The sequence below is a fragment of the Myotis nattereri genome (genome assembly GCF_964212035.1).
Source record: "Myotis nattereri genome assembly, chromosome: 11".
In the NCBI taxonomy this organism is placed as follows: Eukaryota; Metazoa; Chordata; class Mammalia; order Chiroptera; family Vespertilionidae; genus Myotis; species Myotis nattereri.
This window is the reverse complement of record NC_138086.1, coordinates 39,230,543-39,258,345: the sequence shown is the minus strand read 5'-3', so window position 1 is coordinate 39,258,345 and position 27,803 is coordinate 39,230,543. Positions and strand designations below refer to the sequence as shown.

At 35.2% G+C, this 27,803-nt stretch overlaps 1 protein-coding gene across 1 annotated transcript in view; it reads left to right on the top strand.

Moving 5' to 3' along the window:
- Positions 1–17,220, top strand: part of SEMA3A (semaphorin 3A) — a 190,368-nt gene extending 173,148 nt beyond the window's left edge. Inside the window, exons 15-17 of the mRNA XM_081102745.1 lie at positions 1,682–1,749; positions 13,809–13,951; positions 15,514–17,220. Of these exons, the coding sequence (XP_080958871.1) occupies positions 1,682–1,749; positions 13,809–13,951; positions 15,514–15,969 (667 nt within the window). The 3' untranslated portion in view covers positions 15,970–17,220. The remainder of the gene's footprint in view (positions 1–1,681; positions 1,750–13,808; positions 13,952–15,513) is intronic.
- The last annotated feature ends 10,583 nt before the right edge of the window (positions 17,221–27,803 follow it).

Sequence of the window (27,803 nt, the reverse complement as noted above, 5' to 3'; positions counted from 1 at the left end):
AAACTATGGATAATTTAAAAAATAACAATGTGCAGTTTTTACAGCAATCAAATTAAGTATTTGATTAAAATGTTATGGTTCCTGAAATCATTTAGCTCTATGGGGCTTTTAATGTTACTCAAAAATGTGAATTAATGTTTTAACTAAAATTGAGTGTTATTTCCTTTCTATGTGAAAATGTATATTGCCTAATTTAGTAATAATCCATTCTAATTTTAAGCTAACTTTAATAAGAAGGATTAAAAATCATAACTACAGCTCTGATATGTTAAAAAGCTGTGTGTTATAAATTTGAAATGTGTCTATTGCATTCCTACAATTCATGATTGAAGAAGTTATTATTAACACATTTTGTTATGCCTAGCAGATTTTACTTAATCCAACTGCATGTTTCTTTGTAAAGGATGTTTAAAGACCTCACATTTATGTATTCCTTGTGATGGCATTTTTCAAAAGCTTAAAATGCAGTAAAAAATGCCTTCCCAAGTGCTTTGTGGTTCGTGTTTCACAAGTTCTCTTGTTGGCTCAATTTTGAAATGTTCAACATCTGTTGATAGTCTCACCAATTCTACAAATAGGAATCTATAAATACTTTGGACTTCTAAATTTATGAATACAGTAACAAATTCTCAATGGCCTTTGTGAGAGCTCTTTTTAGGGATGGTAACTAACTTTTCAGAAAGACAATACCCATTAAAATAGATGCAGAAAACAGTTGGGCGAGTGTCCCCAGTCTTTTCCGGTCTGTTACACATAACCAGTCTCCACTTTTAGCCTCTTTCTGGAAGTATATGTCTTGTTTGCACCACAATTGCTAAAGCCAACCTCTTTCTTCCGGGCCAACCATTGGCTAAGTGCAGCTGGGACACCCAGAATGTACTGCAACTACCATGATGTGAGCAGTACAATGTAGGAGAAACTCATTTAGATTTTTATAGCAACTTTCGCTTTTCTTTTAGAGGTGAGGTCATTGTCTTCTCTTCCGCCTTATTCTGACAAAAGAAGGCCTTGCTGATCAATATTTGTTGTTGCTTTTCTTCTTTTATTCACTTCACAGGTAAATCGGTTTGCAATCATAGCCCTATGGTCATAAAAGACGTATTTTCTTTTAAAAAGGTTGATATAGCAACCATACAAGAAAATTAAGAACTAACTTAAAAATAGAATTCATAATTTTTATACTTTTAAACTTAACGGAACTCTATTAATATAACAAAGATATGTGTTAAGAGAAAGAGAACATTCATGTGAATTTTAATTTTCAAGCTTACTTCCTCATTAGTAATCAGAAAAAAATGTTTAATTCTGTTTATTGAAGAAATGGATTGCTATTCCATTTTTAGGGCTTTTTGCTCAGAATCAGAATTTAAGATGTTAAGAATTTAGGAGTTTCTAGATGTTAGGTCCTTATTGGATCACATCCAGTAGAAAAAAAAAAGAAAGAATATTTGTTATCAATGACTGAAAGTCTTTTAACACATTATTAATAGATTTGTATACTGTTTCCCATTTTGATCAGCTAGGAAACTGCTTTGACAAGTACTTTAAAATATTTTAGTCATGGCTGCATCTCTTTCAGTAAACTCTTAAAGTCTTTGCTTTTTAATTCACCTTAATTCTTATGACACATTCCCAAAAGGGAAAAGAAATACAATAATATCTTTTAAATGAATTGTTTTAGACGCACAAGACGACAAGATATACGAAATGGGGACCCGCTAACTCACTGTTCAGACTTACAACACCATGGTAAGTTACAACATTTTTCATCTTTCAACCTGGTAACACTGGCGTAAAAGCACAAGAAATAAAGCATAGCTACACACACATGCAAGGCACACTCATCACGATTTTAAACCCTTATGAGACTTAAAGCTCAATATTCTCATATTAACAAAAGAAGCCAGTTTAAGTATATGACTTCATATATAGTTGCCATGTGAGACTAGACGGCAACAAAAATACTCATTTAAATATATCAAAGAAGAAAGTGTATTCTTAAAATGTCACTCAAAGTATTCATTAATATGCTGACGGTACCCAATATATTGTTATTGGATATCCTAGTCCTGTAGAAGATACTTCCAGTATTTTCACACTGACTTACTAATAGGATATTCTCCTGAACTGGGGATTTGGGACCAAGTTCATTTTATGCCTCCTAACAGATTTCAAGGCCTACTTCATGTCCAGGTGCTTAGTTTATGCTGAAATACCAACCAGTCTTCACGTAAAATGGAGTAAAATTGTAGAATATCTCACTTTCCTACTTCAACCCTTTACAAAAATAATAATGAAGCTGTGCTTCCCTCTGCTGGGGAAACTTATCAATGACATCACTACTATGAAGAATTCATAGCTAAAATGAGAACATTTTACATGTAATTGAACATAATTATGCTATTAACTTTTTTGGTGTCTTTTACATTAATCTTAAAGGGAGGTCTAATATGTTTATCTGTTAATTTGGATTTGATCTACTAATTCTACAAATAGAATATTCATGTTTCACTAATGTAACAAGAGAAAACCCACTGCAGAAGCAGCACACTAGCATCCCTAGCACGCATTCCAAAACGTAACTACTTTTCTGAAAGTCAGATCCCTGTCGTGTGTCCTATATGCACTGGTATCTGGCTTATGAACATTCACAGGATTGTTTGGAGGATAGCAATACCAGGAAACAGATAGCCATGAACTTAGCCTATATTTGGGGTCAATTTTTCTTGCAAAATTTTCTAACCAAGGATTTTCCTGTGTTATTATTCTTATTATAAAGAAAAAATATGCCATTATATTGAGTAAATGTTATTGATTTTTGTTATTGTAAATATAGTGCATTATTAATCTACCCATTTAAATCTTTCAAATGGCATAATAGAAAACAAAACATTCATTAGCCTTCTATTCATCTATTTTATGTAAAAATATTGAATTACGATAAGCACTATTTAAGCTATGCAGTCATATGAAATATTAATTCATTGTATTAAAGAATCTGCTTGCTTAGCTATAGAGAATTAATGATAACAAGTGGAAATAAAAGATATAAGATGATATAACTAGAGCTCACTTTTTATCAGACTTTAATCTCAATATTGGAATGTACCTTGCTATTTTTCTCATTCTTATATCTCTGGGGCTATAACAAATGCAATATCATGAATATCATGATAATAAATATCATGTAGATAAACATTTGTTGAACAAATAATCTAAATATTTCAAGTATAGCATAGATACTTATTGTTTTGGTTTACCAGTAGAGATTTGAACTAAATAATATCTATTGTTTTTTGTATAAGTGATTTGTCATACATTGTTTTTATTAAAATAATCATATACAGAAATAAAATATCTTAAGAAATGCCAATCAATTAACTAATAAACAATTTTTAAACTTCAGTATATGTAGGAAATTATGCTATATTTTGAACATTGCTACATATATTTATATTTCAGTGATAATCAATTTGTAATATAATATAAAAATCATTTTACAATTTTAATACAATACAGTTTGAATACAACATTTTAGAGATTCATCCATTTGTTTAGAAATCCAGTCCCTTCAAAAACCCAGTTAGGTTTTTCTTTAAACATTTTTATTAATTTCAGAGAGGAAGGGAGAGGGAGAGAGAGATAGAAACATCAATAATGAGAGAGAATCATTAATTGGCTGTCTCCTGCACAGCTGCTACTGGGGATCAAGCCCGCAACATGGGCATGTGCCCTTGAGTGGAATCAAACACAGGACCCTTCAGTCTACAGGCCTATGCTCTATCCACTGAACAAAATTGGCTAGGGCCCCAGTTAGTATTTTTTTAATTATATATTTGCTGGAATTATGAGTGTACATGTGCAAGAAAAAAGCTGACCAAAGACATATGTACTTTTTAAAAAGGGAAGCTGTGAATAAGTTAATGTTGTTGACTGTTGATTGATTAGGCATTAGAGAGTGCTTCAGCTTTTAAAATTGTGCTCTGATGAAATTAGTTTGGTGGAAGCCTGTAAAAATTGCTGCTATAGAATTGCTTACCTACAAAAAGTAAAATGAATGTGAATCAAGCTTTCTCCTGATTCTCCCATTGGAATGCACACCGTAAAGAGGGAAGAGAATTGCTGTGCTGCAATGTTACTAAGTGGTGTGTGTGTGTGTGTGTGTGTGTGTGTGTGTATGTGTGTGGCAGGGTGGGGGGTGAACAACTCTAAGGAGATGCTTGTGATATATGGGAGGAAATGGTAAAATAGTCCAAGAAGTTCTGCAGCAATAAAACATTCCCTTTTTGAAGGCCTCTTATTTCCTTGTCTGCTTGTTTGATAATTGATAAAGCATAAATATATATATATATATACTAGGGGCCCAGTGCACGAAATTCGTGCACTGGGTGGGGGGGGGGGCGGGGAGAGTGTCCCTCAGCCCAGCCTGCCCCCTCTCACATACTGGGAGCCCTCAGGCATTGACCCCCATCACCCTCCGATCGCCTGATCGGCCCCTTGCCCAGGCCTGACGCCTCCGCCAGAGGTGTCAGGCTTGGACAGGGGACCCCCATCTCCCCCCGATCACTGGCTCTGGCCCCCGCCCAGGCCTGAGGCCTCTGGCCCAGGAATCATGCCTGGGCAGGGGACCCCCATCTCCCTCTGATTGCTTGCTCCACCCCCCGCCCAAGCCTGACGCCTCTGACCCAGGCTTCAGGCCTGGGCAAGGGGACCATCATATCCCCCCAATCCCCGGCACGGCCCCCCGCCCAGGCCTGATGCCTCGGCCAGAGGAGTTGACCCTCATCACCCTCCAATCACCAATCACCGGATCGGCCCCTTGACCAGGGCTGAGGCCTCCGGCAGAGGTGTCAGGCCTGGGCAGGGGACCCCCAGCTCCCCGCGGTTGCAGGCTCCGCCCCTGCCCAGGCCTAACGCCTCTGGCCTAGGCGTCCGGCCCGGGCAGCGGGGACCTGCAGTGGCAGCGGGGGGCGCCGCGATTGTGGGCTTCGCTTTGAGCCCAGGCAAGGGACCCCTAGCTCCTGGGACTGCCAGCTTCGACCGTGCCCAGCTCCCATCGCTGGCTCCACCCCTACTTCCTGCTATCACTGGCCAGGGCGGCAAAGGCGCCTGATTCTCTGATCATGGCTAGGGGGCAGGGCAAAGGCGGCCCCAGGGCCACCTTTGCCCTGCCCCCCAGCTCTTAGCTCCCCCCTGGGTTTCAGATCACTGTCAGTGGCAGGGGGCTTCTTCCTGCTTTCCCTTTCGCCTCCCTGCATTGTGCCTACGTATGCAAATTAGCCGCCATCTAGTTGGCAGTTAATTTGCATATAGCCCTGATTAGCCAATGAAAAAGGTATCGCCGTACGCCAATTACCATTTTTCTCTTTTATTAGTGTAGATATTAGTCAGGTATACCCATTTGGCCAGGCTGAGTCGCACCTTGGGAATCAGTGAATTGTCTTGAAATAGGTGTTATCAATACTTGAAAGTAAAATGGGCAAAAATCCAGAGCTCAACCCTATTAATTCATGTATGTTGTCTTGCTAATGTCATATCCCGCATGGAATAAAATAGTTGTGCTCATATGGAAACATATAAAGGTATATTTTCACAGAAAGCTGCTAAGCAACTTGAAGCCAAATTATACACTTCAAGACAATCAGTTCCAGCTGTGATGGTAAACAGAGTTCATAACACTCTATATTTTACATATCCTGAGGTTTTACTAGAGAGACTATATAAAATAATTCAGAATTAAGTGGAAGAAATTTTCCTCCTGATGAAACCTTTAGCACTCACTCAGCGCTCTGCCCCATCTGAGTAAAGGCTGCACTAATGGTGAGCTGGCCTAGGTGAAACAGATAATCCAGCTCCCCTTCCCTCCACCCAGAAGGCTCTCTTTCATCACTAGTGGCCCTTCACCTAGGGAAATTTTAGTACAAAACCCTAAATATATCTGTGCTGGCAGATCCTCCTGTCTTCCCGCTTATACCTCATTCAGAATGCTAAAGACAAACCTCAGGTTTCTTCAATTTGTTTCCTTCCATTGAATAACTGTTGCGCACAAAATTGAAGCCGGTCTGAATTTGCATTCAAGAGCACCAGAGGCTGAGTTAATTTACCTTTAAACTACCTCCCCTGTTCCTTTCCTTACCAAACAAGAATGAGTCAAACTGTGGTCTACAAATCCAGAGAAGAAAAAGCTGCATCATAAGTAGCAGTTTTTAAATTAACATCATCTTAGATTTTTTAATCTTGGAAATATTTTATATCCTAACTTCTAGTTTAATGCCATTATTGAATTTCACTTTGTAATAGTTCCCTTGGCTGTTCTACATTTCCCTTCTAGTGTCCCCATTGTAAAACATCCATAGAATTCAATCTTCTTAATTATCTCCACAACTAGCTCAATTTATGTCTTAGTTGGCATCAAAATTTCATAAAATACCTTTGGCTGAGTCATTTTCATCGTCTACAGAGTTGTGAATATAGTATTTTGTGGCAGTGCTAATCTGGTCTGTGCTTCAGCTTCTTTTATACATGTAGAAGCATCCAACTATGATTCTGAGCTTTTAGCCCCAAGAGAAGCAGGAAGATATGATAGGTGAGCATGATATCATTCCTAAAAAAAATCCCTAACTTTAATAAATTACCAAATTGTATCAAGTCTAAGATGTCACTGAATGTAAGATACAGCATTTTTTAGTATACTGCTAAAATAGAAAAACTGCCCAAGATGGACAATCTAATGGATGGTCACAGTATCAAGCCAGGACACAATATGTTTCAGTATGAGCATAAAGGAGAAATAAATTCCCATGAAGAAGAAGATACCAAGGACATTTGGTTGTTTGAACCACAATTATGGGTAGTGAAAAGGAGAAGAAATACTCCTTAACCACAAGGTGGCACTCATGAAGGTTTACTTTCTGAATTCACCAACAGGATGGACCAAAAATCTCAGACAAGACTTTAATTTAAAGAGGTATCAGGTCAGTAGGGTCTCATGTGTCTGGCAGAAGAACAAATTTTTTTCTGAAAGAAAAAAAATTCAACTCAGATCAAGAGCAACTGTAAGATCATTCTGATATCAAAGATCTTAAGATATAAAGTGTGCACCTAGAATGAACTTACTACAGTATTACCTTCTACTAGAGCCCTGATGCACGAAATTCATACAAGGGACTTGGCCCTCACAGCCCCACCCCAGCTTTGTCTGGAAGGTGGTGGGAAAGTCATTTGGCTGTCCGGTCTAATTAGCATAATATGCTTTTGTCATTATAGATAACTTTTGTAAATGCTTTTTGAAACTATTTCCACTGGAGATAATTAATTATCACAATAATCATCTTCTGATAGTACCTTGGGCAAATAATTCAATTATTCATAGTATATGTGTGCAGAACATGCATATACAACCTGAATAAGAAGTTTGAAATAGTTAATGCCATTATTGTTCTTTATTAAACTTTTAAAATATGTCACCAGAGATCATCCAAATGTTTTTACGCCTATAATTTAACCATTGTAAACAGAAAACTTTTAAGCATGCTATATTTCTTAAGTTCCAAAACTTAAAAGGAAAGCATGTTAGAATGGAAGATGGTATTTTCATTATTGTTTATGGAAGGTTTATACTTCAGCAAGTGGGTATTTTCCATCATCTCCTATCATACCTCTTGGGAAAAGGTAAATGAAACATCAAAGTCTATGCCTTTAAATATAAAAATTCCTGATAATTTTACTCTGACATACAAATTATGAATGTGCTGAAAATAAGACATGTTATATATTCAATATAGACTAAATCAATATTACAGCAGATGTATTGATATTGGGGTTGCTTTTCATGTAATTGAGTTTCAGCCTGCTCTATGCTAAGAAGCATTGTAGATTTGGGCATCACAAGATATTAAGCCCAGTATCCTAACATATATAAAAAGCTAAGTGCCATTATGACCGAACGGGCGACCGGTCACCATGCAGTGCATAAAGCACCTTCCGGTCCCCCTTCTCCCTCGGCCCCGAGCCACTCACCATAAAGGGGGGCTTGGCGACGGGGTGGGACTGGGGACTATTGAGTGGCAGGGGCGGGCTGCTTCGTGGGTGGCCATGAGCTTAGCAGAGCAGTCACCCAGGTGGCAGTGAGTTTCGCAAAGCAGTCGCTGGGCGGGGGAGTTTCAGGGAGCAGTCACGGGGTGGGGGGAGGGGGGAGTCTCACGGAGCATCCAGCGGCTAGCTTCACAGGACAGCAGCAAGCTTTGAGGAGCAGTCGAGGGGTTGGGGGAGCCTCGTGGAGCAGTCTCAAGGTTCGCGGAGCGTCCTGGGCGGGAGCTTCATGTAGCATTCATTGTAGGGCAGCAGAGGCCATGTGACGGAGGCCAGGCTAGGCCTAAGGACCCTAACCGTGCACTATTTCATGCACACTGGGCCTCTAGTTAAATATAACAATTCAGATGGCTTTATAGTAACTTCATAATACCTCAATTTCATTTTCTTATTTCAAATTTTAATAAGTCACTAAAAAATAAGATACTAGTGACTCTCTCTGAAACAAGAAGTACCTATGAACAATAAAATTAAAATGCCCTGGTCATATCTGTTATTTATGCATCTAGCTACCTGTATACCAATAAGAGCATTTTAAACAAAATATTTTCCTTCTATGCTTGAACTTTAACAGCAAATATTATTGAGAAAAAAATCTATACAGTAAAATATTAAAATCACAATGTGATAAAAACAACTAAAATTAGATTTATCTTTATGTACATCAGCTATTAACTGTATTTGCTAAATATTTAAAATAATTTACAACCATTTGCCCCTCCCCCAAATTGTTGTATTTTCATTATTTATGAAATTCAACTTTTCAATAACATAACTTGGGAAAACATCAAAAATGATAACAGTGACCAAGTAGTTGAATAAACACATTTCATTAACTCACCCAACTTTGTCTTTTCTACATGACATCAATTTTTTAAGATTCTTTCATTATTAACATTTCAATCTTGGAAGACATTTATGGGGTTAAAATGGAGAGTGAAATAAATGGAAAGCTGAAATGTGATGCCTTCTGTTTCTGCTTTATTGGAAGAGAATCAAATACTAAATAAGGCCTTTAGCAATATGATATTTCTGGCCAAATGATGGATATCATGACTTTTTGTTGTTACAAAGGAAGCAATTTATTTAACTTCTTTCTTTCCTCCCATTCTTTCAGGTTTATTAGGCTCATTTCATTTCCATAAATTATTCCACTAAAAGAGGAAATGATTAATTGAAGATTGCTTCCTTAAAAATATTATTTCTTGTCATTAACAGCTGCAACATATTGTAACATTGTGTTATTCAAAAACACTGTGGTGCATTTAAAATTACTTTAATGTTTGTTGCTCTCTCAATTATTTTGCTCTAAATATTCAACTCAACCCATGAGAACTCATTATGCAAATTTAACAACTATACCCTTCTTGTCTACTGGTAATTTTCATTACAAAAGTTTGTATTCAAAACAGTTGCTTTCTAAGTGTGAAATGTATTTCTAAGTGGATTACATTAAAATTGCTTTCCTTCTGGAAATCTACAAGATTACTCATTGGCAAGGACATCCTTTAGAGATTTAGGTGCCCCTGGAGATATTAGCCTGTATTCTTTGATTTATAAAATTTATTTCTCTTCTTATCCCATATTTGGAATTTTTTTTTATTCTGGAGTATACTTGAGTAGTCATCATTTTCTCTCACATTATCTCAAATCAACTGTTGTAAACATTCTAAAACTTAACAAATGTAGACTATTTTAAGTGTTTAACAATGCATTCTGTCATAATCAGAGTTATATACCTTGTGCCCTTTCTAATTGATTACATTTTAAATTATTTTCAATAAAACTATGGTAAATCTGTCTTGAGGATGTCAAAGTTACATAAGATTTTAGCTTTAAATACAGGGTAGCTCTGGCCGGTTTGGCTCGGTGGATGCAGTGTTGGTTTGCGGACTCAGGGGTCCCAGGTTCGATTCCGGTCGGGGGCATGTGCCTTGGTTGTGGGCACATACCCAATGGGGAGTGTGCAGGAGGCAGCTGAATCGATGTTTCTCTCTCATCGATGTTTCTGGCTCTCTATCCCTCTCCCTTCCTCTCTGTGGGAAATCAATAACATATATTAAATAAATAAATAAATAAATAAATAAATAAATAAATAAATAAATACAGGGTAAATAGTTGCCTAGATTTGCCATTCAGCAAACTTCAGCCAAGGGTTAATGACTGTCTTATAGAATGTATAGTTTGGAGGAAGATAGCTAGATTAATAATTAATTTTAATAAATAAACTACAGAACTGTAAAGATATATGCAAAACAAGATGCTAGGAAGCATAAAAGAGAAAACAATTTCTTTTTTGGTGGTGGAGGAGCAGGACTGATGTTGGGGAGGAGTTCATAATTTGTCTAGTAGGAATTTTCAATAAAATATTCTAACTTTTGAATGCATTAACAGTTCAAAATATTAAAAGAACAACCATGACAATAATACCACCTTACATATTTATGATTATTTCTGTATTCAGACATTATACTGTTATTTTTATGTAGATATATTTTATGAACAAGAAAGAAAATATTTTAAAGGGTTATAAGTATTTTGTTATGTATAATTGTTAAACAAACTAATAGATTTCATACAATTGCAATTATTTGATTAAATACAAATATAAGATAAAGATAGTGATAATGTCACATAGGCAAAGAAAGTATGCTGACAGAGAACAAAAACAGTCATGCAGGAAAAACATATCAAGAAGTTATAAGGGCCCTCACTGGTTTGCCTGAGTGGGTAGAGCATTGGCCAGCAGACTGAAGGGTCCAAGGTTTGATTCTAGTCAAGGCACATGCCCGGGTTGCTGGCTTGATCCCCAGTAGGCAGGAGGCAGCTGATCAATGAGTCTCTCTCATCATTGATGTTTCTATCTCTCTCTCCATCTTCCTTCCTCTCTGAAATCAATAAAAATACACTTAAAAAAAGAAGTTATAAGGGTAAGACATAAATTTTACTAAAAGATTTTTTTGGCCAATGTAGAAGGGGAAATATGATCAACTGATGAGTCACAAAGTACATTAAAAATTAAATTGTTCATGAAAATCTAAATAATTCCTAAAAAAATTACACCAGAAAGAAAATGTTTTCTATCACCTGGGAGATCTTGGAGAGAAACTAAAAACTAAGCAGGTTTCTCAGGACTATTGGGAAGGTTACCCCAAAACTCTCTATGGACCAGATAGTATGATTAAATTAATTGAGAAGAAGACAACTTAGTGATTTTTTTAAATGTACCTAATTGCTAATATATTGATAGTAAAGCCTCTTCTTTCTTATTATACAAGTTACATTGGTCTTGGCTTTGGGGTAACTAGTCTACAAAAGTATTAAAAAAGTTCTATGTTTGAAATCAATAACTTCCTTATACCTTATATTTCTATAGCTATTTATAGTAACATACATTAGGTGAGAGACAAGTCAACAAGGCCTGGGAGTCATGGTTGGTAAACCAGAAGATAGTGGATCACCATGTTTGTTTCTGAATCTAGTAGACTTTTTTTATGTGTTGTCATGCTGTCATGTATCTTAGGATTTCATGAATATTTAGAGCCGGAATGAAAAGTCTCTTCCTGAAAGTAAAATGATTTTTTTTACTAAATTAAAACTTTCTCTTTTTTTTACTTTTTAAATTTTTATTGGTGTGAAAACACCATTTTAACAAAATTTAAGTGTATGGTACAGTACTGTTTATTATAAGTACAATTTTGTACAGCAGGCTCAAAATCTTATTCGTCTTGCGTAACTGAAACTATATACTCGTTGATTAGCAACTCCATACCCCCTTCCCTCCCACCCCTGGCTACCACCATTCTACTTTCAGCTTCTAGGAATTTGACTATTGTAGATACCTTGTAGACTGATAAGTAGGATCATACAGTATTTGTTCTTCTGTGAGTGGCTTATTTCCCTTATCATGTCCTCAAGATCCATCTAATTTGTTGCTTATTGCAGGTTTCCTCCTTTGTTAAGGCTGACTAATATTCCAACTTAAAGGATTTCTAAGTCAAAAAAGTTTAAACTGCACAGCAATTAGCAGGAAAAAGCTATCCCATGTAAACTGTATTGACCTCTGTGACAATGCATTTTAATAATTCGTGGTAGCTCCTGAATCAAAGAAGACTTTCCAGCAGAGAGATTCAATTTCTCTCCATCCAGGGAAGCAGATGTCTTACAAACTAACAGAGCAACATGTGCCATATCTATTCAATCACTAATAATTTCAGCGAAAAAATACTACCATATTCAATGTTGATATTGAAAAAGATATATATCTCCACTATGGAAAAAAGTGACTTCAAATAGATTAAATGTTGTTTCTTTACATTTCATCCATTTCCTGTTTTTTTTCTTATTTCTAAGGGGTTGATCTTTTAAGTTAGAAGGGACAGACACTTCTCTATATTAAAAAAACTTGTATTTCACACCTCCATCTATAGAGGAAAAGGCACTGAAGTTGACATTCCTGGAAATAGCAAATGGAGGCAGAAGGTTGATTCTAGGCAGGGTGAGACTGAGAGATGGTGGACATCGGCCATGTACACAGGGATTAAGATGGAAGGAGGATTTGGAAAGTTTTAAATCTAATGAGAGCAATCATATTGTGCCTGACAAATAAAAGTACTCATTTTGATTATAAGGAGAGTAAAACTGTCAAAGTGATGCCAAAAAAGAGGGGGGCGGACTTTTAAATGAAAAATCTAGCTAAGTTTGAAATAGAGAATAAAAAGTTTTCATCTGTCTCTTACTGTCAGCCCTCTATGCATATGAAAATATATTTATTATTTTCTAAGTTAATATAATGAGTTCCAGACTGTGCAGGATGTCATAATGGAAACAGGATTATACAAGATAATAAGGAGGATTTTTTTTTATTCTAAATTAGTTTTACCTACACCCCCTGTGTCATACTTTTGATCTTAACTGTGTTTCATTTACCACATTGAAGGAGGTTACATAAAGGGTAAAATAATAGAAACTTAATCAGGAAACAGGATTTCTTATTGTTGCATTTTATTATCGACTCTTGCCATATCTTTACTCCGATTCTTAAAAATATTGAAAGATGTGTCATTTTAAAATAAGAACAATTGAAACCACATGGCGTCAGAATTGTGCATCTTTCCTCTGAGCCATCCCAACCATTTCACACCAATTGATCTTCAGAACAAACCTGTGGATTATTTGGGAGTTATTGGCAGGGAATATAAAATTCCTGAACTCTACCTTTTGTAAAATACTAGATAAATATTGGTTGGTAAATTTAATTTTACAGAAAAAAGAAAAATACAGAGAGGCAAAATCTTGTTTTCAAACGCCTAGTTAAATAACTTTACTGCTGGAAAATATTATAATATGAACTGGCCCCACTGATCAGAGCATAGAGTTTTACAGTGAAAATCATTTCTTAGAGAAAGTTATCATGGCATCTAAAAATGTATAGTTATACTGCACATATGACAGATTTTATTGTTGTCATGCTATTTTCTGGTAGACAAATATCTGCGCGTGGCTTATATATTCCATACCAAAGTAATGTCTATTTTGATAAGCAGTTGGGTTCGGAAACTTTACATCCTTGACATTTCTGCCATCCACAATCAATTTGAAAAAGACTCCCAACTTGGCAATAAATTTATCTCTTGAATTTCCAAATAAGTAAATACATTGAAAAGTTGAGTTGATTTCTCCAACATTTCTCATTTCATTTCTTCTTCCCGGAACAGATAAGCACCATGGCCACAGCCTTGAAGAAAGAATCATCTACGGGGTAGAAAACAGCAGCACGTTCCTGGAATGCAGCCCAAAGTCACAGCGAGCTCTGGTCTATTGGCAGTTCCAGAGGCGAAATGAAGAGCGAAAAGAGGAGGTATAGCAATGAAACCGAGTGGTTATTGGGGGGAGGGGGGGGGGGTGCTGTGCATCTTTATCCTTTTCTTCACTCAATAATAGCTCCTTCATTAAATAATCACTCATTGAAGGCTGATTATATTACAGGCTTCATGCTAGGAGTTGGAGAAACAAATGTGAGTTTTGTCTCAGAAGCCATTTGTGGGTATATTTTAGAATCTTCTTTCTTCTTTCTGTAGTTATCAACAAAGCAGTTATGTATATTTGTTGCCGTGGTTGGTAAACTGCAGCTCGCAAGCCACATGCCGCTCTTTGGCCCCTTGAGTGTGACTCTTCCTAAGCCTTAGGAGTACCCTAATTAAGTTAATAAAATGTACCTACCTATATAGTTTAAGTTTAAAACATTTGGCTCTCAAAAGAAATTTCAACCGTTGTACTGTTGATATTTGGCTCTGTTGACTAATGAGTTTGACGACCACTGGGGAAAAACAAATCCCCCTAGTAATTTTATTTTTTGTTCAATTAATTCTGCTATCTAAATATGTGTGTGTGTGTGTGTTTTTCTTCATTAACTTCCACCTCCAATGGGAAACGCAGGTTTGGGAAAGGGAGTAGTAGATTTATGATGAAGTATGTAAGGTCCCAGTATGAACTCTCATATGCACTTGACATGTAGCATCAGACAGAGCTTCCTCCTCAATGGATACATTTATTCCTCTGTAAAAATAAAGAATTGTGCATAAAAAATATCAGTGAGAACTCTGAGCTTTCTACAAGCGTTAAATAAGTGTAACCAGACTATGCAGTTTATTTTTAAATGTATTATGTGCAGACAATTTTATAAACATAATCTGAATATAAAGGCAAAAATTATCCCATTATCTGTTTTGATATCTGAAGCAGTCTTTAAGTATGCAATCACATCACACAAATGTCAAGGTTGGTTTTGTTTGTTATTGTTAGACATCTCTGGTAGAAATTGTATTCAAAATAAAGGTGAGATTAGATAAGTTCAAGAGCATATCTGCATGGTTATGTCACATCTAAGAGTTAGGAAATTGAATAAATAATTATTAAGCTTGTAATCCTACACTTTTTCTACTTGCTCCATTGCTAATTTTTGTGTTTTATTTTTTTCAAATCTTACTAAATGCTCATTCTAATGCTGCATTGTTTTCTACTATCATGGTTCTGCATTTCCAATTCCAATAGTTAACGTTAACTTTCTCCTATATTTATATGCCTTCTTTCAAATTTACAAAATAAAGTATATATTTGTACTTTCCTCCCGTTACCTTGAGTATTTCAAATTATTGTAATGAGAAAGTTTATTAAAACCATAGGGAGCCAATGTTTTGCAATGCATCTTAAAAAACAATTGACAAATTTATAAGTCCTTTTTCTGATAAGAAAGTGGTAGTGTATCTCTTAAGCTAGAAACTTTAAGTGTTACAATGTGCCTCAACACATAATCTAAATTTTTACAGAGATAGAGTTTCAGAAATTACATTTCTTTTAAATAGATATAGATAGATATAGATATAGATATATATTTTACTGCCTTTTTGTTTCTTCTGCTAGATTAGAGTGGACGATCATATTATCAGGACAGAACAAGGCCTTCTCCTGCGTAGCCTACAGCGGAGGAATTCAGGCAACTACCTGTGTCATGCTGTGGAACATGGATTCATGCAAACTCTTCTTAAAGTGACCCTGGAAGTCATTGACACAGAGCATTTGGAAGAACTTCTTCATAAAGATGATGATGGAGATGGCCCTAAGACCAAAGAAATGTCCAACAGCATGACACCCAGCCAGAAGGTCTGGTACAGAGACTTCATGCAGCTCATCAACCACCCCAACCTGAACACAATGGATGAGTTCTGTGAACAAGTTTGGAAAAGGGACCGAAAACAACGTCGGCAAAGGCCAGGACATGCCCAAGGGAACAGTAACAAATGGAAGCATTTACAGGAAAATAAGAAAGGTAGAAACAGGAGGACCCACGAATTTGAGAGGGCACCCAGAAGTGTCTGAGTTTCATTACCTCTAGAAACCTCAAACCAGTAGAAACTTGCTTAAGACAGTAACTGGAAAAAATGCAATATACATGAACTTTTTCATGGCATTATGCGGATGTTTACAACGGTGGGAAATGCAACTGAGTTCCACCAATTATAAATTAAGTCCATGAGAAACTTTCCTAACAGGCTTTCTTCCTAATGCCAACACGTAATAGAGGTCAGGTGAACACAGATGTTCCCTGTAGCAGTTTAACGTTTCCTATGGGATTTCACTGTACAGGTTTTGCTTTCTTTGCCTGAGAAATAAAAATGTCATTTGCCATATTGCCATCTAAAGAAGAAAAATTGCATCAGCAAAGCCATTTTATTTAACTAAAACTTTAAAATAAACTGCATGGATTTACTAAGCTGATGAATATTCCAAAACGTGGTTGGAGTCATGGATATTTCTGTCTACCAGCACTCCCGTTTATATGTACTGGAGGAGTAAAATGATACTGAATGAAATGGTCTGTGGAAATATGAAAAACATAAACCATCCATCATCCAGGAGAAAAATGGAATACACTGATCTACTACTGATGTCTTCTTTCAGCTTTGATCTAAAGATGTATTTTATTAAAACTATAATTTAAATGTACCATGACAAATATGCAGTAAAATTTAGCTCTTTCCTAAGCTAGAGTAGGTTTTTGTCTTACAATTATTGTGCTATATAGTTTTTGCTTTAAAAATACCAATTCTGTGCTGCTTTCTTTTTCAAAATTTTGTTTTCTGTTCTGCAAGAAGGAGAGCCAATAATACTGCTTTAGAAATATATACACATCATTAGAAGTTAATTCCTAAAACCTGGATAAATTATGTTTTATTTTTCTGGGGTTTCAAACAAATAACACTTCACCTTCTTTAAGTATTATCTAAATTAATTTTAACATGCATAATGTTCTTGGAAAAACAGAGCATTTAATCCCCCCAAAAAGGGAAGAAAAAAATGATATATTAAATGCATTTTGTTGTATCTAATGAATAAATGAGGGGAAAAGGAGCTGCATATTTCTTAAAATTGATAAGCATTATCTTAATATAATATTAATAGAAAATGTCTCTTAATTCTGAGCTTGAATCCCTGCATGATATTTGAGACATAAGAACTCTCTCTCATGATTCCATTAAGAATTACACCTGTGCCACCTAATATTTTTTTAAAAGAGAAATCAGTAATATTAAGAATGCTATCTTAAAAGCAAATTTCTTAACTCTGTTTACATCTGTATCAACTGCCTCTTATTTCTCATTAATACAGTTATGTCTAAAGAACGTTAATTCTTTTCATGTCAGTGGGAGTGACTTTTATACAAACTGTTTTCCAGGACACAATCCACACTTAAAACATGTAAAACTCTTTGTCTCTTGCAACAACTTATAAAATAAGGCAATGATTATTAACTAAGCACTTGCCTGCTTTATTGTCCTAAGATGATTCTTTGAGAGTCATTGACTTCAAGGCACATAGAACCATCAGCGTTACAGTAACTTCTTTTGCACTGCATTCCCCTTGCCAGAAATCCCTCCGTAGGCCCTTCAACATGCACAAAAATGCAAAAGAAGCATCCTATTGCTGCTTAATGAAAGCAGCACTGAAATTCTAACTCTGCCTTGGGATTCTAATGAACTCAGCTTTCACTTCTCACCTCAGTACAGTGAATTTTCTAAAATTTCTCTATCAGCTGAAAGTTTTCACAAATTGAAGCTCATGTTACAGTTTTAATGATTATGTTGAATAAACAATTTGTTGACACTTGTTTCAAATGAAAGCCTAAAAATATTCAACCATTTTAGGCTCCATTGATGAATACAGTATTACTTTTAGAAGTACATCCTCTAATGCTATCTGAATTTTAAATTATTTGAAGCACACACTCATATATAGAGAAAAAAAAGTGTAAAAGGTAAATCAAAGAACAAAGAGTATTCCAAAAATAGGTCATTCTTTTATTTTTTATAGAGTATCTTAATTGTACTAAAATTTGGTGTTGCATTTCATTCTATATTTGCAACTGAAACAAATTTATTCTCAATAACAAAAGTATCTTATTTCTTATTAGTCTTCAAAAATAAAAGATTTGAAGGGCTAGAGATAATAATTTCAGGATGTCTTCCAATATCTAAATGTATTTTGTTTAGCATTGTGAAATACCCATGGAAAGAAAGTCTAGACTTTAAAAGAAATAAAAACTAACAAATCTACTGGCATGTCTTTATAAGCCATCAGGTCTAAGTTTTCAAAGAAAATTATGGATATAACTTGCAGGTAAATAACTCTTATTACAGTTACAGTCTTCTGCCAATGTGTACTGACGGGACAGGTTGCACGAAAAATAATGTCCCATTCAATTTAGCTTGATAGACTGATATATGCATGGATCATCAGAGTTGAAACCAAGTTAAGAGACTCCTGTGTCCTTAAGCAAATTATGATGGCAGTCTTAAGGTAGGCAAGTGTACATTGCAGCAGAGAAATTATGGCCCAGTTGAAATGAAATGTAAAATGTAAATGCATGTAAATGCACATTTAATAGTACTTTTTATGTATTACTTAGTGATTTTCAATGGTATGTGCTTAATATTTTTGCTACCTACACATTAGGCAAAGAGATGTAAATAATTTTGAAAAGAAGACGAGTGTACAATGCAACATTGTAGAGGTACTCTATTTCAGTGTGTTCAGAATTCCCACCCAGGTGACAAGGTGGTTTAAGTGCTATTTAAGGGCAGGAGGTGTGTGCCCACTCAGTAAGCATGTTTTTTTCCAGGTAGTACACATGTTCCATATCTGTATTTATCATTGCATTTCAGATGGGAACTACAAAACTGGAAAGAAAATGTAATGAAACTGCTGCTGTAAATTATTCCTTTCGGCATGTATTCAGTTGCTAAATACACATTTCTTCAAAACATTTGAATTCAGATGTCTTTACTGTCCCCTCCAGCATATGATTCTCAAGAACATAAAGTTTAGGAAATGTGGAGACCCAGTCAGGTGGCTACATAATCAGCTCTCAGATTTCTGCATTGTGGTCATCTGCGAACTGGGTTCTACACTTACGGTGATGATGTGAAATGTTATGACCTTTAAAATAAATATTGTTATTTTTATGTCATGCCTAAAGAAAAAATATGGGGATGAAACTCTACAAGGAGTCATTATCATAATCATTTTGGTTTTATTCAGGACCTACAAAGATGTCTGCAAATTTGTTATTGAAATCAATGATCCTGAAGGTTATAAGTCAGAATTAACATGGAGTGAATAGCATAATATTTTGAAACCTTTGTTTTATGAATTCACTTTTTATACACAATTTAATTTCACTTTAATGGAAATCTTGCAAGTTTCATGGCTTAGTGAGTCATAAGGTGTTAAATATAACTGGCCTAATGCCAAAGACAGCCATCCTTTCTATTTTAACTTTGTAGTAATTATTTTAAAAAATCAATGTTTATATTTACAAAATAACATGTTTCCATGAAGAAGAAAACATTATCTTTCAAAAAGTCTGAAAAATTATATTATTTTATTTATAACAATTTTCTTATACTTAAAGAAACATACATTTGTTGAGTTAATATATTAAGAGGAGCTATAAATGAAAGAGAGAATGAAGCCACAGAAATTATGCCTCATATCATATGACCATTTTTACAGTCAACCTGACCAAGAAAAGAGCTTGATTTTCATTTCAAACATGCAAGCACACACAGGCAGAAAAGAAGTAATATGCAAACTATACATTGAAATATAAGACAGATTTGTCCGGATGAATAGAAGAAGGGAGATCTGAATAGACAAAATAAGGAGGATGGAGAAGAGGCATGAAAAGTGCTTTCATCCTGGAAACAAATATTCCAAACGGATGGAGCATGCGGTTCATCAAGAAAAGTAAAATGCCCCACTATTATGAATCAAATGGTGCATTTTTTCTTATTTTTCCTGGAGTTGGGTTTAGTGCCCTCTATTTGTATCACGCATTCTCATCTGGCACATGTTGTCATGCACTCTGCTTCCTTCCACCCCTCCCCACTTTGCTTTCTTTCCTACCTTACCTCGTAATGTTGACCTCTTTGATGTCGACTCAGCTGAAGTCCTCACTAGACAGTGTTCCCGCAACCATCTTCAAACTTAATATTTATGCCATGATCTCCTCTCTAGGTCAACTGACCACGCTTCAGCTGGACTTGGGGATTTCACAGAGGAGTGGCTGGGAGAAGACAGCTTCGTCAGGTTGACCCCTCTGTGCTCTAACAATTCCACAGATAATTTCTCTTACAGTTAGTTCACTTTCCTTCAGCATTACCTCACTCATCTAGTATTAGCATACTCAGCCAGAGGTTCCCACCATCACCTTGCTAACTTGCAAATAGTTTCTTTGGCTTAAAAAGACTTCACCAAAGATATTAAAATATGAAACTTGTATTTGTTCATGATTAACCCTAGATGGAGTATTTCAGGGCTAAACAATGATGCAAGTGAGTTTAGCATATATAGCTGACAAGCTAAGACTTATTTTTACACACACGCAAAAAACAAGTTTTTAAAAAGTGAGGGGGCCTAGCCACATCTTGAATTTGTCAACTCCACACCACCATTATATGAAACTGTCAAAGTTTTCTCACATAACAAGAGAATGTATTTTATTTCTTTTAATGTAAACATTATACTTGTAGACACACTGTTTATTTATACAGTGCCTACGTAAAAGTTTTTATAAATGTACTCAAATCATCACAACTTGGGTAGTTTTAAAGTCTCAACTTTCACCCTTACTGTGTACATTTTGCTGAAACATTATACCTCAAGTAAATACATTTTTAAAAATCCATGTCATTTGTGTAGCCCAGTTTATAATGTTTTAACCCTTTGGTCTTTTTTATAAATACATTTATAGAAGCTTAAGCATTTTGAGACAAAGTTGTGTGTCTAAACACAAACAGCTTTTCCACTTTAGGATTTTTTGTTAATATGCCTCAATTTTTAGGAGGTTTGCATCTTTGAATTTAAAAAAAAAACAGTTTTATTAATCTTTAAATATTTTTCATGCAGTGTTTTAAATTGCTGATAAACAAATTAACATTGGTCTCAATATACCATTCAATAAATTCTATTTGAATTTAAATACTGAATTAAAATGGTACATCTGTGTTCAATGTGCATTATTGGCATTTACCAATTTCAGAAACATTATTCATTTTCTTCTTGCATTATTTTTTACCCTAGTGGTATGTTTGTTGAAAATAGTTACATTTTATTTGGTTTGGGAAGGAGGTTAAATTATTACCTAATGAATATTATACTACATAAAAAATAAAATCTGGTATCCATATGGAGAAGTGTACTATCAAAGAGTATATTGAATTCTTACAATTATTAAATATATTCACTCAGAAAAGTTTGAGTAAATATTCATCCCAATATTGTTACATTTTTATCAAAACAATAGTCTAGTCATTAATATTAGAAACTTGCCACTATTAAGGTTTCTCCTTTAACTTTTTAAACCCTCTAAAATTAAAAAAAAAAAACCAACAACAATTAATACCCTAAATTTAAAAATCTCTAATCTTTCAAAAAGTAACAAATCCTCTTACCCTAAATGGAGATTGGAATATAATCTGCAACTTTTTCCACACTGATCTATTTCTAAGCTCCTCATCATTAAACAGTGTTTACTAAAATTATGTAATATCAGGTAGCTCTATATTTAATATTGAGAAGTAATATTTTTAACTTGTTTACAGGAAATGTTTATGTTTCTATAAAATTATCTGATTAACATCAGTATATTAAATCTAACAATAGAAACTTTAATATATATTACATTGTATTATATTATAATCCATATATATAAAAGCCCAGTGACCGAATGGTGGAACAACCAAGTTGAGCGGCTGACCAAAATGAGCAGCACTCCCACAGCGGGCTGATCCCTGCAGGCTATGCCACCCACCAGTGCATGAATCCATGTACTGGGCCTCTAGTTTAATATAATAGTAAATAAAATCAATAAAAACAGAAGTGTAATAAAGCTTTACTAAAGCTTCTGTTTGGTGATAGTATATTAAATTTTTTATATCACTTCATGATGCTCAAGGTATGTTCATGACCTCATTTGATCTTCCTTATATGAGGTAGGACAGTTTTATTATCCCAGCTCTGCAGGAGAGAAATATGATAAATAGCTTATCTAGATTTAATATTTAGCAAGTTTTAAGCATCAGATTAAAATCTTTGTATTTGATTCAATTAGAACAGAACCGTTTTTCAACATGTTACATCATATAGTGAAAGTAAGTAATCTATAAAACTTTTAATAAATTACCAATGCAATAAGCATTATTTTAGTTTAATCATCTGAAAACAATGTATATTTAGGAAAGCAATTGTTAACTTGGGCACTTGGTGACATAAGATATTATAAGATATTAATTAATATGAAATGTTGGTCAAGTGTTCAGTTATAAAACACTCAAAGCGATGTCTATAATTTACCTCTTACAACAAAAAACATCATCAAAGAAAAAGTACTGATTTCTTTATGCATCTTTCTTAAGTTGAATTGAGGCCAAAAAAGAATATTTTAATTGATACAAATGAGGTTTCTTCACATATTTGATTATATAACCAAAATAAAAACTTTTTGAATTATATATGTATTTATAAAGCCTGTTTTTTATTTTAATATGATTTTGTTATACTCAATTTATAATTTGAAATGAATTATTTTTTGAAGCAAACTTCAAAATGGTATTTTGATAAAAGTATACAGCTATATCAACTTTATAAATACTTTTGATTAAATTGCTACTTCCTAGTATATAAGTTGTATTTTGTATTTACTTGGTACATATATCTAGATGTACTAATTTAAGAATATCAAGTTAAAGGAGCATATAAGAAAATTTCAAAAATTCTAAATTGTAACAATGACAATTATGTCAGTCATATTATTCATTTGAGCACTTTTCTACATGCCTTTTCCCATAAAAATTCTCCAGATAAATTCTATGGGACACCCAGTTAAAGATAAAGAACTTAGAGTTTATCTCTTATCCTCTCATAAAACTCCATTCAATTAGGATACCAACACATTTATCATAATTTCTAATTAGGTCAGCTTTTAATTTCTAATTTTAAGGGCTATTGTCTACCATCATCACCCCAAAGGATGTATTCTAAAAGTGAGTTAGCCAGTTTTTCTGTACTAAGTACTCACTTGTACTTGGTTTTCCAAGTTAGCATTTTCAAGCTTGGAGATGTGTGTGAAAAGAAAATACATCTCTATACATTATTTCATAAACTATATTCCAAAAAAAATGACAAAATTATTTTCATATAAGCTCAAATAAACTAGATTACATTAAGTAGAGTTTCATTTATAAAAATGGTGAGACATAGTCTAAGCAATTGCTGATGAAGAACTGTCAAAACCAGAATTAAGTTGAAAAACATAGAGCATAGAGAAATTATATTTCTTGTAATAAGATATAATTTACAAGAAGAAAATGTAAGAGCAGGCATTTATTCATAGTCTGTAAGGAACACATGAAAAAAAGCACTTTCATAATTCACACCTAAAAAGATAATAATTTATGCAAGATCACTCCTTTAAAAAGTAGAGATGAAAAGAGACATGCCACCAAAAATCCCTGCCAAGCTAAGGATAAACATAAGAAATAAACCATATGTGTTGTGGGAGGCAAATCCACAAAGAAACTCTTAGGCAAAAATAAGACCAAACTATGACATGCTCCAGATGTTCACTAATATGAAGGTCTCAGCAAAATCTGACAAACTTCAAGGTCTGGCAGGAAAGGATAAAAGTTCCCAAAGTGTGAACACTGATAGGCTTCAATTACTTGGTAATTCTTTTAAAATAATTGCTTTTGTTTGAAGTTTTGTCATCTTTCAGCTTTAACTTTCTTGGATATTGATGAAAAGCAGCATAAAGACATGAAATAACAATGTGGGCTTTGAGGTAGGATTATTCCATTCATAGGAACTGTAAGAGACCATTTGAGCTGGTCCCCAGGAAAGACTACTGTATATATTAGATAAGCTGGTAGGTGGAAAAAGAATGATTGTAAAAAAGTATTTTATACTGTCTATAACTTTTTAAAAAAGCATTAATGTCAAAACTTAATGGGCCGTATATATATATATATATTCATGGTAGCACTAAAGATAATTTTCAGAGAATATTGAACGAGGCTTTCTTTTATGTCTTCAGTCTAGGTATCACTCCTTTTTTTTAGTTTTTATTTGTAATTGATTTTAGAGAGACAGATAAAGGAGGAAAGAGTGATATCAATTTGTTATTCCAATATTTTTAGGTACTCATTGCTCGTTGCTTGCATGTGCCCTGACCAGGGATCCAACCCACAATCTTGGTGTAATGGAACAACGCTCCAACCAACTGAACTACCCTGCCAGGGCCTCGGTCTCCTCTTTGGATATCTTGTTACGCTCTGTGTCTCTCTGTGCTTCTGGGCAGCCCTGCTATGTTTCAATGTCTTGCACTGAATACAACGAAGCCTGCCTTCTACATTCAACTTTCACTTATTGGCCTCATAATGACAGAACATATTTGACAGAATACTCAGGGGTTAGAAGAGAGTGCTCAAAAGAAATTTTAAAAGCATAAGGAGCAGAAAAATCTCAAAAGCTTTGAGAGTAAGAAGGAAGAGAAAGTGCATTGATCGTCAAAGAAGTAAAAGCGTAAGTAAAGGAACACTGCCCTCATCTCTTTTATCCACAGTGTAGATGAGTGGGTTCCAGTTTGCTGCCTCTTTTTTCTCTTCTGGAGATCCCACTGATGTGCTATTGGTCTTGTCTACTTTGGTCAACCATCTACTAAGTCCAGGCTCCCAGACACATCTGGACAAAGTGTGGACTACAGATGTGACAGAGAGAGAGCTTATGAGAAATGCAGATACCTAAGACCCACCCCAGACTTTCCGAGTCAGAGCTGATTCAGAATTGGCGAAATCCTCAGACTTTTGCATGTATTAATGTTCCAGCAGCAGTGTACTAAGTGATTCATTCCTACAGATTTGCATCTCATTCTCTTTCAGAGGCACAAATTTAGATCATTCGTACTGCATTTCCTGGCTGATTTTGTAAGACCTCACTGGCTCAACAGCTCCTGTCTGAGTCCTAGGAAGGCCAACCTGCCTCCAGGGTCTGTAGGAACTAGGGGCAGAGGTCAAACACTAAACTGTCTGTCAGGACCCTGGTATATCAGGTTAAATTTACTTAGACTATTGCTGAAGAGTAATTATTACATATTTTGAAAATGATGGTCATCAAAATTACAGAAAGTTGTGTTTTAAATAATATTTACCCAACAATGATTCAGGCAGAATTGGAAGTGGGAGAATTCCTCTTAGAAGATATGTCTGGTATTCAACTTTTAAAAGTGAGGCTTCCTAATACTCTGGTTTCTCTTCAGATCGTATAAATCTTTCCCCTTTAAAAGTGAGGCCTCCTGTGCTTGTCTAGGTTGTTATTATTGTTGTCTGAGATAAAATAAAGAATATGAAAACGTCAACTTTATAGTTTCATCTACATTTTATTTTTATCTTTTAATACATTTTTATTAATTTCAGAGAGGAAGGGAGAGGGATAGATAGGAACATCAATGATGAGAAAGAATCTTTGATCAGCTGCCTCCTGCAAATCCTACACTGGGGATCCGAGCTTCCAACCCAGGTATGTGCCCTGACCTGGAATTGAACCATGACATCCTGGTTCATAGCTCAATACTCAACCTCTGAACCATGCCAGCCAGGCCAAAAAGCCTCTTATAATTAAATATTCAATTTAGCAAAACAATAATCAAAGCCTATTTCCTTTAAAAATGGTGCCATTAAATCATAATACTTAAAAACACAACAAACATTAAAAGCATACACATGTGTACATGCCATATATTTCTCAGATTTATTTTTCACTTCATCCCTGGGAGGTCTTATTGTTTTTTACACTGCAACCAACCGATCCCAAGTTCAGGGTTATTGAAAAGCATCATAAATAAAATCCATGTGTGCATTGCTTAAGTACCAGATGATATTTACAAAGGTTTCAGTAACTTTGCCATTTTGCTACTAGCAAAAATAGTAGATATCTACTATTCGTTGTACAACCACAAATGTTTTTGCAATGTTAAATTCACCTTGAACTTTTCCCTCAAGTATGACTGTGAAGGTATGAAATTATTTATGTCGCACTCACTGTTGCATGTCAAAGCAACAAATGCTATCTGTTTAATGCATCTCATGAACTTCATGTTAGGCTATTCGTTGTTACAGGTATATACATTCTTACAACCAGAATACCTGTCATTAAGAAAAGGAAAAAAGACGCTATGCTACTGTTTCAATGAAAATAGTTTATTGATTAGCAGCAGCATGTGGGCCTACTAAAAAATCATGTCCATAAAACCATTTACAACTGATGCACCGGATGTTTTATGTCAATGAGATTTCAGAAAGCTGGAACTAAATTAAAGCTCAAGGGAGTTTCCAGCCATGGAGTTTGAAAGTGCACTTTTCACTTAAGCGATCTGCAAATCATTTTAAAATACTGCTGATTTGCTAATGTGTAACATAGACTCCTACATTTTTGTTGGGGGAAAAGAATAAATTGGAAGCCAGGGGAATGGGAGTTTGGGGGCAATTTGAGGTCCAAGAATGTTTCCAAAGCAGATATGATACACTAATTGAGAAGCTTTAAGGACAAAATAAAGTCACTACAAAAGAGGTGGGAGCTTACTGTCCCTGAGCTGTAAAACATAAGCATTTAATTTTGTACCATTGAATGTCAGCTTCTTGATGTGACTTAACACATTTTTACATTTTTAACATAAAAGGGTAAACCATATATGAAATCTCATATAGCATCCACAACTATGTCATTAGCCAAAACCCAATGCTAAAAACATTTAAATCCAAATCTCCATTGATAGCAAATAATCCCCCCAGTTCAGGTCTCATTGGCAAATGTGTGGCTCTGAGATACATTTCTGACAGTTCCCTGAAGACCAATGAGCCTCAGGAGCTGCTTTCTTGGCAAGATACAGTGAGGGATCCATGCTTCTTCACTGGTCAGTTCCTGTGCTGACCATGATAGAGTCGTGGCCAGTAGCTTACATCTAATGAGTATTACGTTAAGTGATGAAAGCTTTAATTAGTCAGAAGGGCTTGAAAATTGTTCAAAAGAAAGAACAACGTTTTCCAGAGGGCTCTTCATCCTTTCTAATTTGGGGTTAAAAACAAGGACAATAGCAGAGAGCGGAGCAGGAGGATTCTGACCACTTCTGCCGGGGTCCAGCCCCAGCAGGTCCAGGGGTTCCCAAAGGCGTAGACGGAGTCGGCGAAGAAGGAATGACACGAGACAGTGTTCAGTTGATCAGCAGCCTAGCCAGGATCTCCAGCCAAGTTCTGGTCTCGATCTCCAGAGAGGTTCTGCTGTTTATTGTCTTGTTACATCCGTATTTATTGATTTTAATCCTGTCAATTTCTATTACAAAGGTTAGGGCATTTCTTATCTCCATTCCAGGGAGTAAAGATTATGTAGCTTAAGCATGATTGTTTGTAGTGATTAACTACCCGCCTGGCACTTAGTTAAGGAGTTTCATCCCCTCCCTGACTTCAGGGAAAAATTCCTACCTGGGGAAACAACCTTTCTAGGAGAGGCATCCCCTCCCTGACTTCAGGGAAAAATTCCTACCTGGGGAAACAACCTTTCTCGGAGAGGTGACCTTGGTTAAAACACACAGCGCTAAGGGGAGC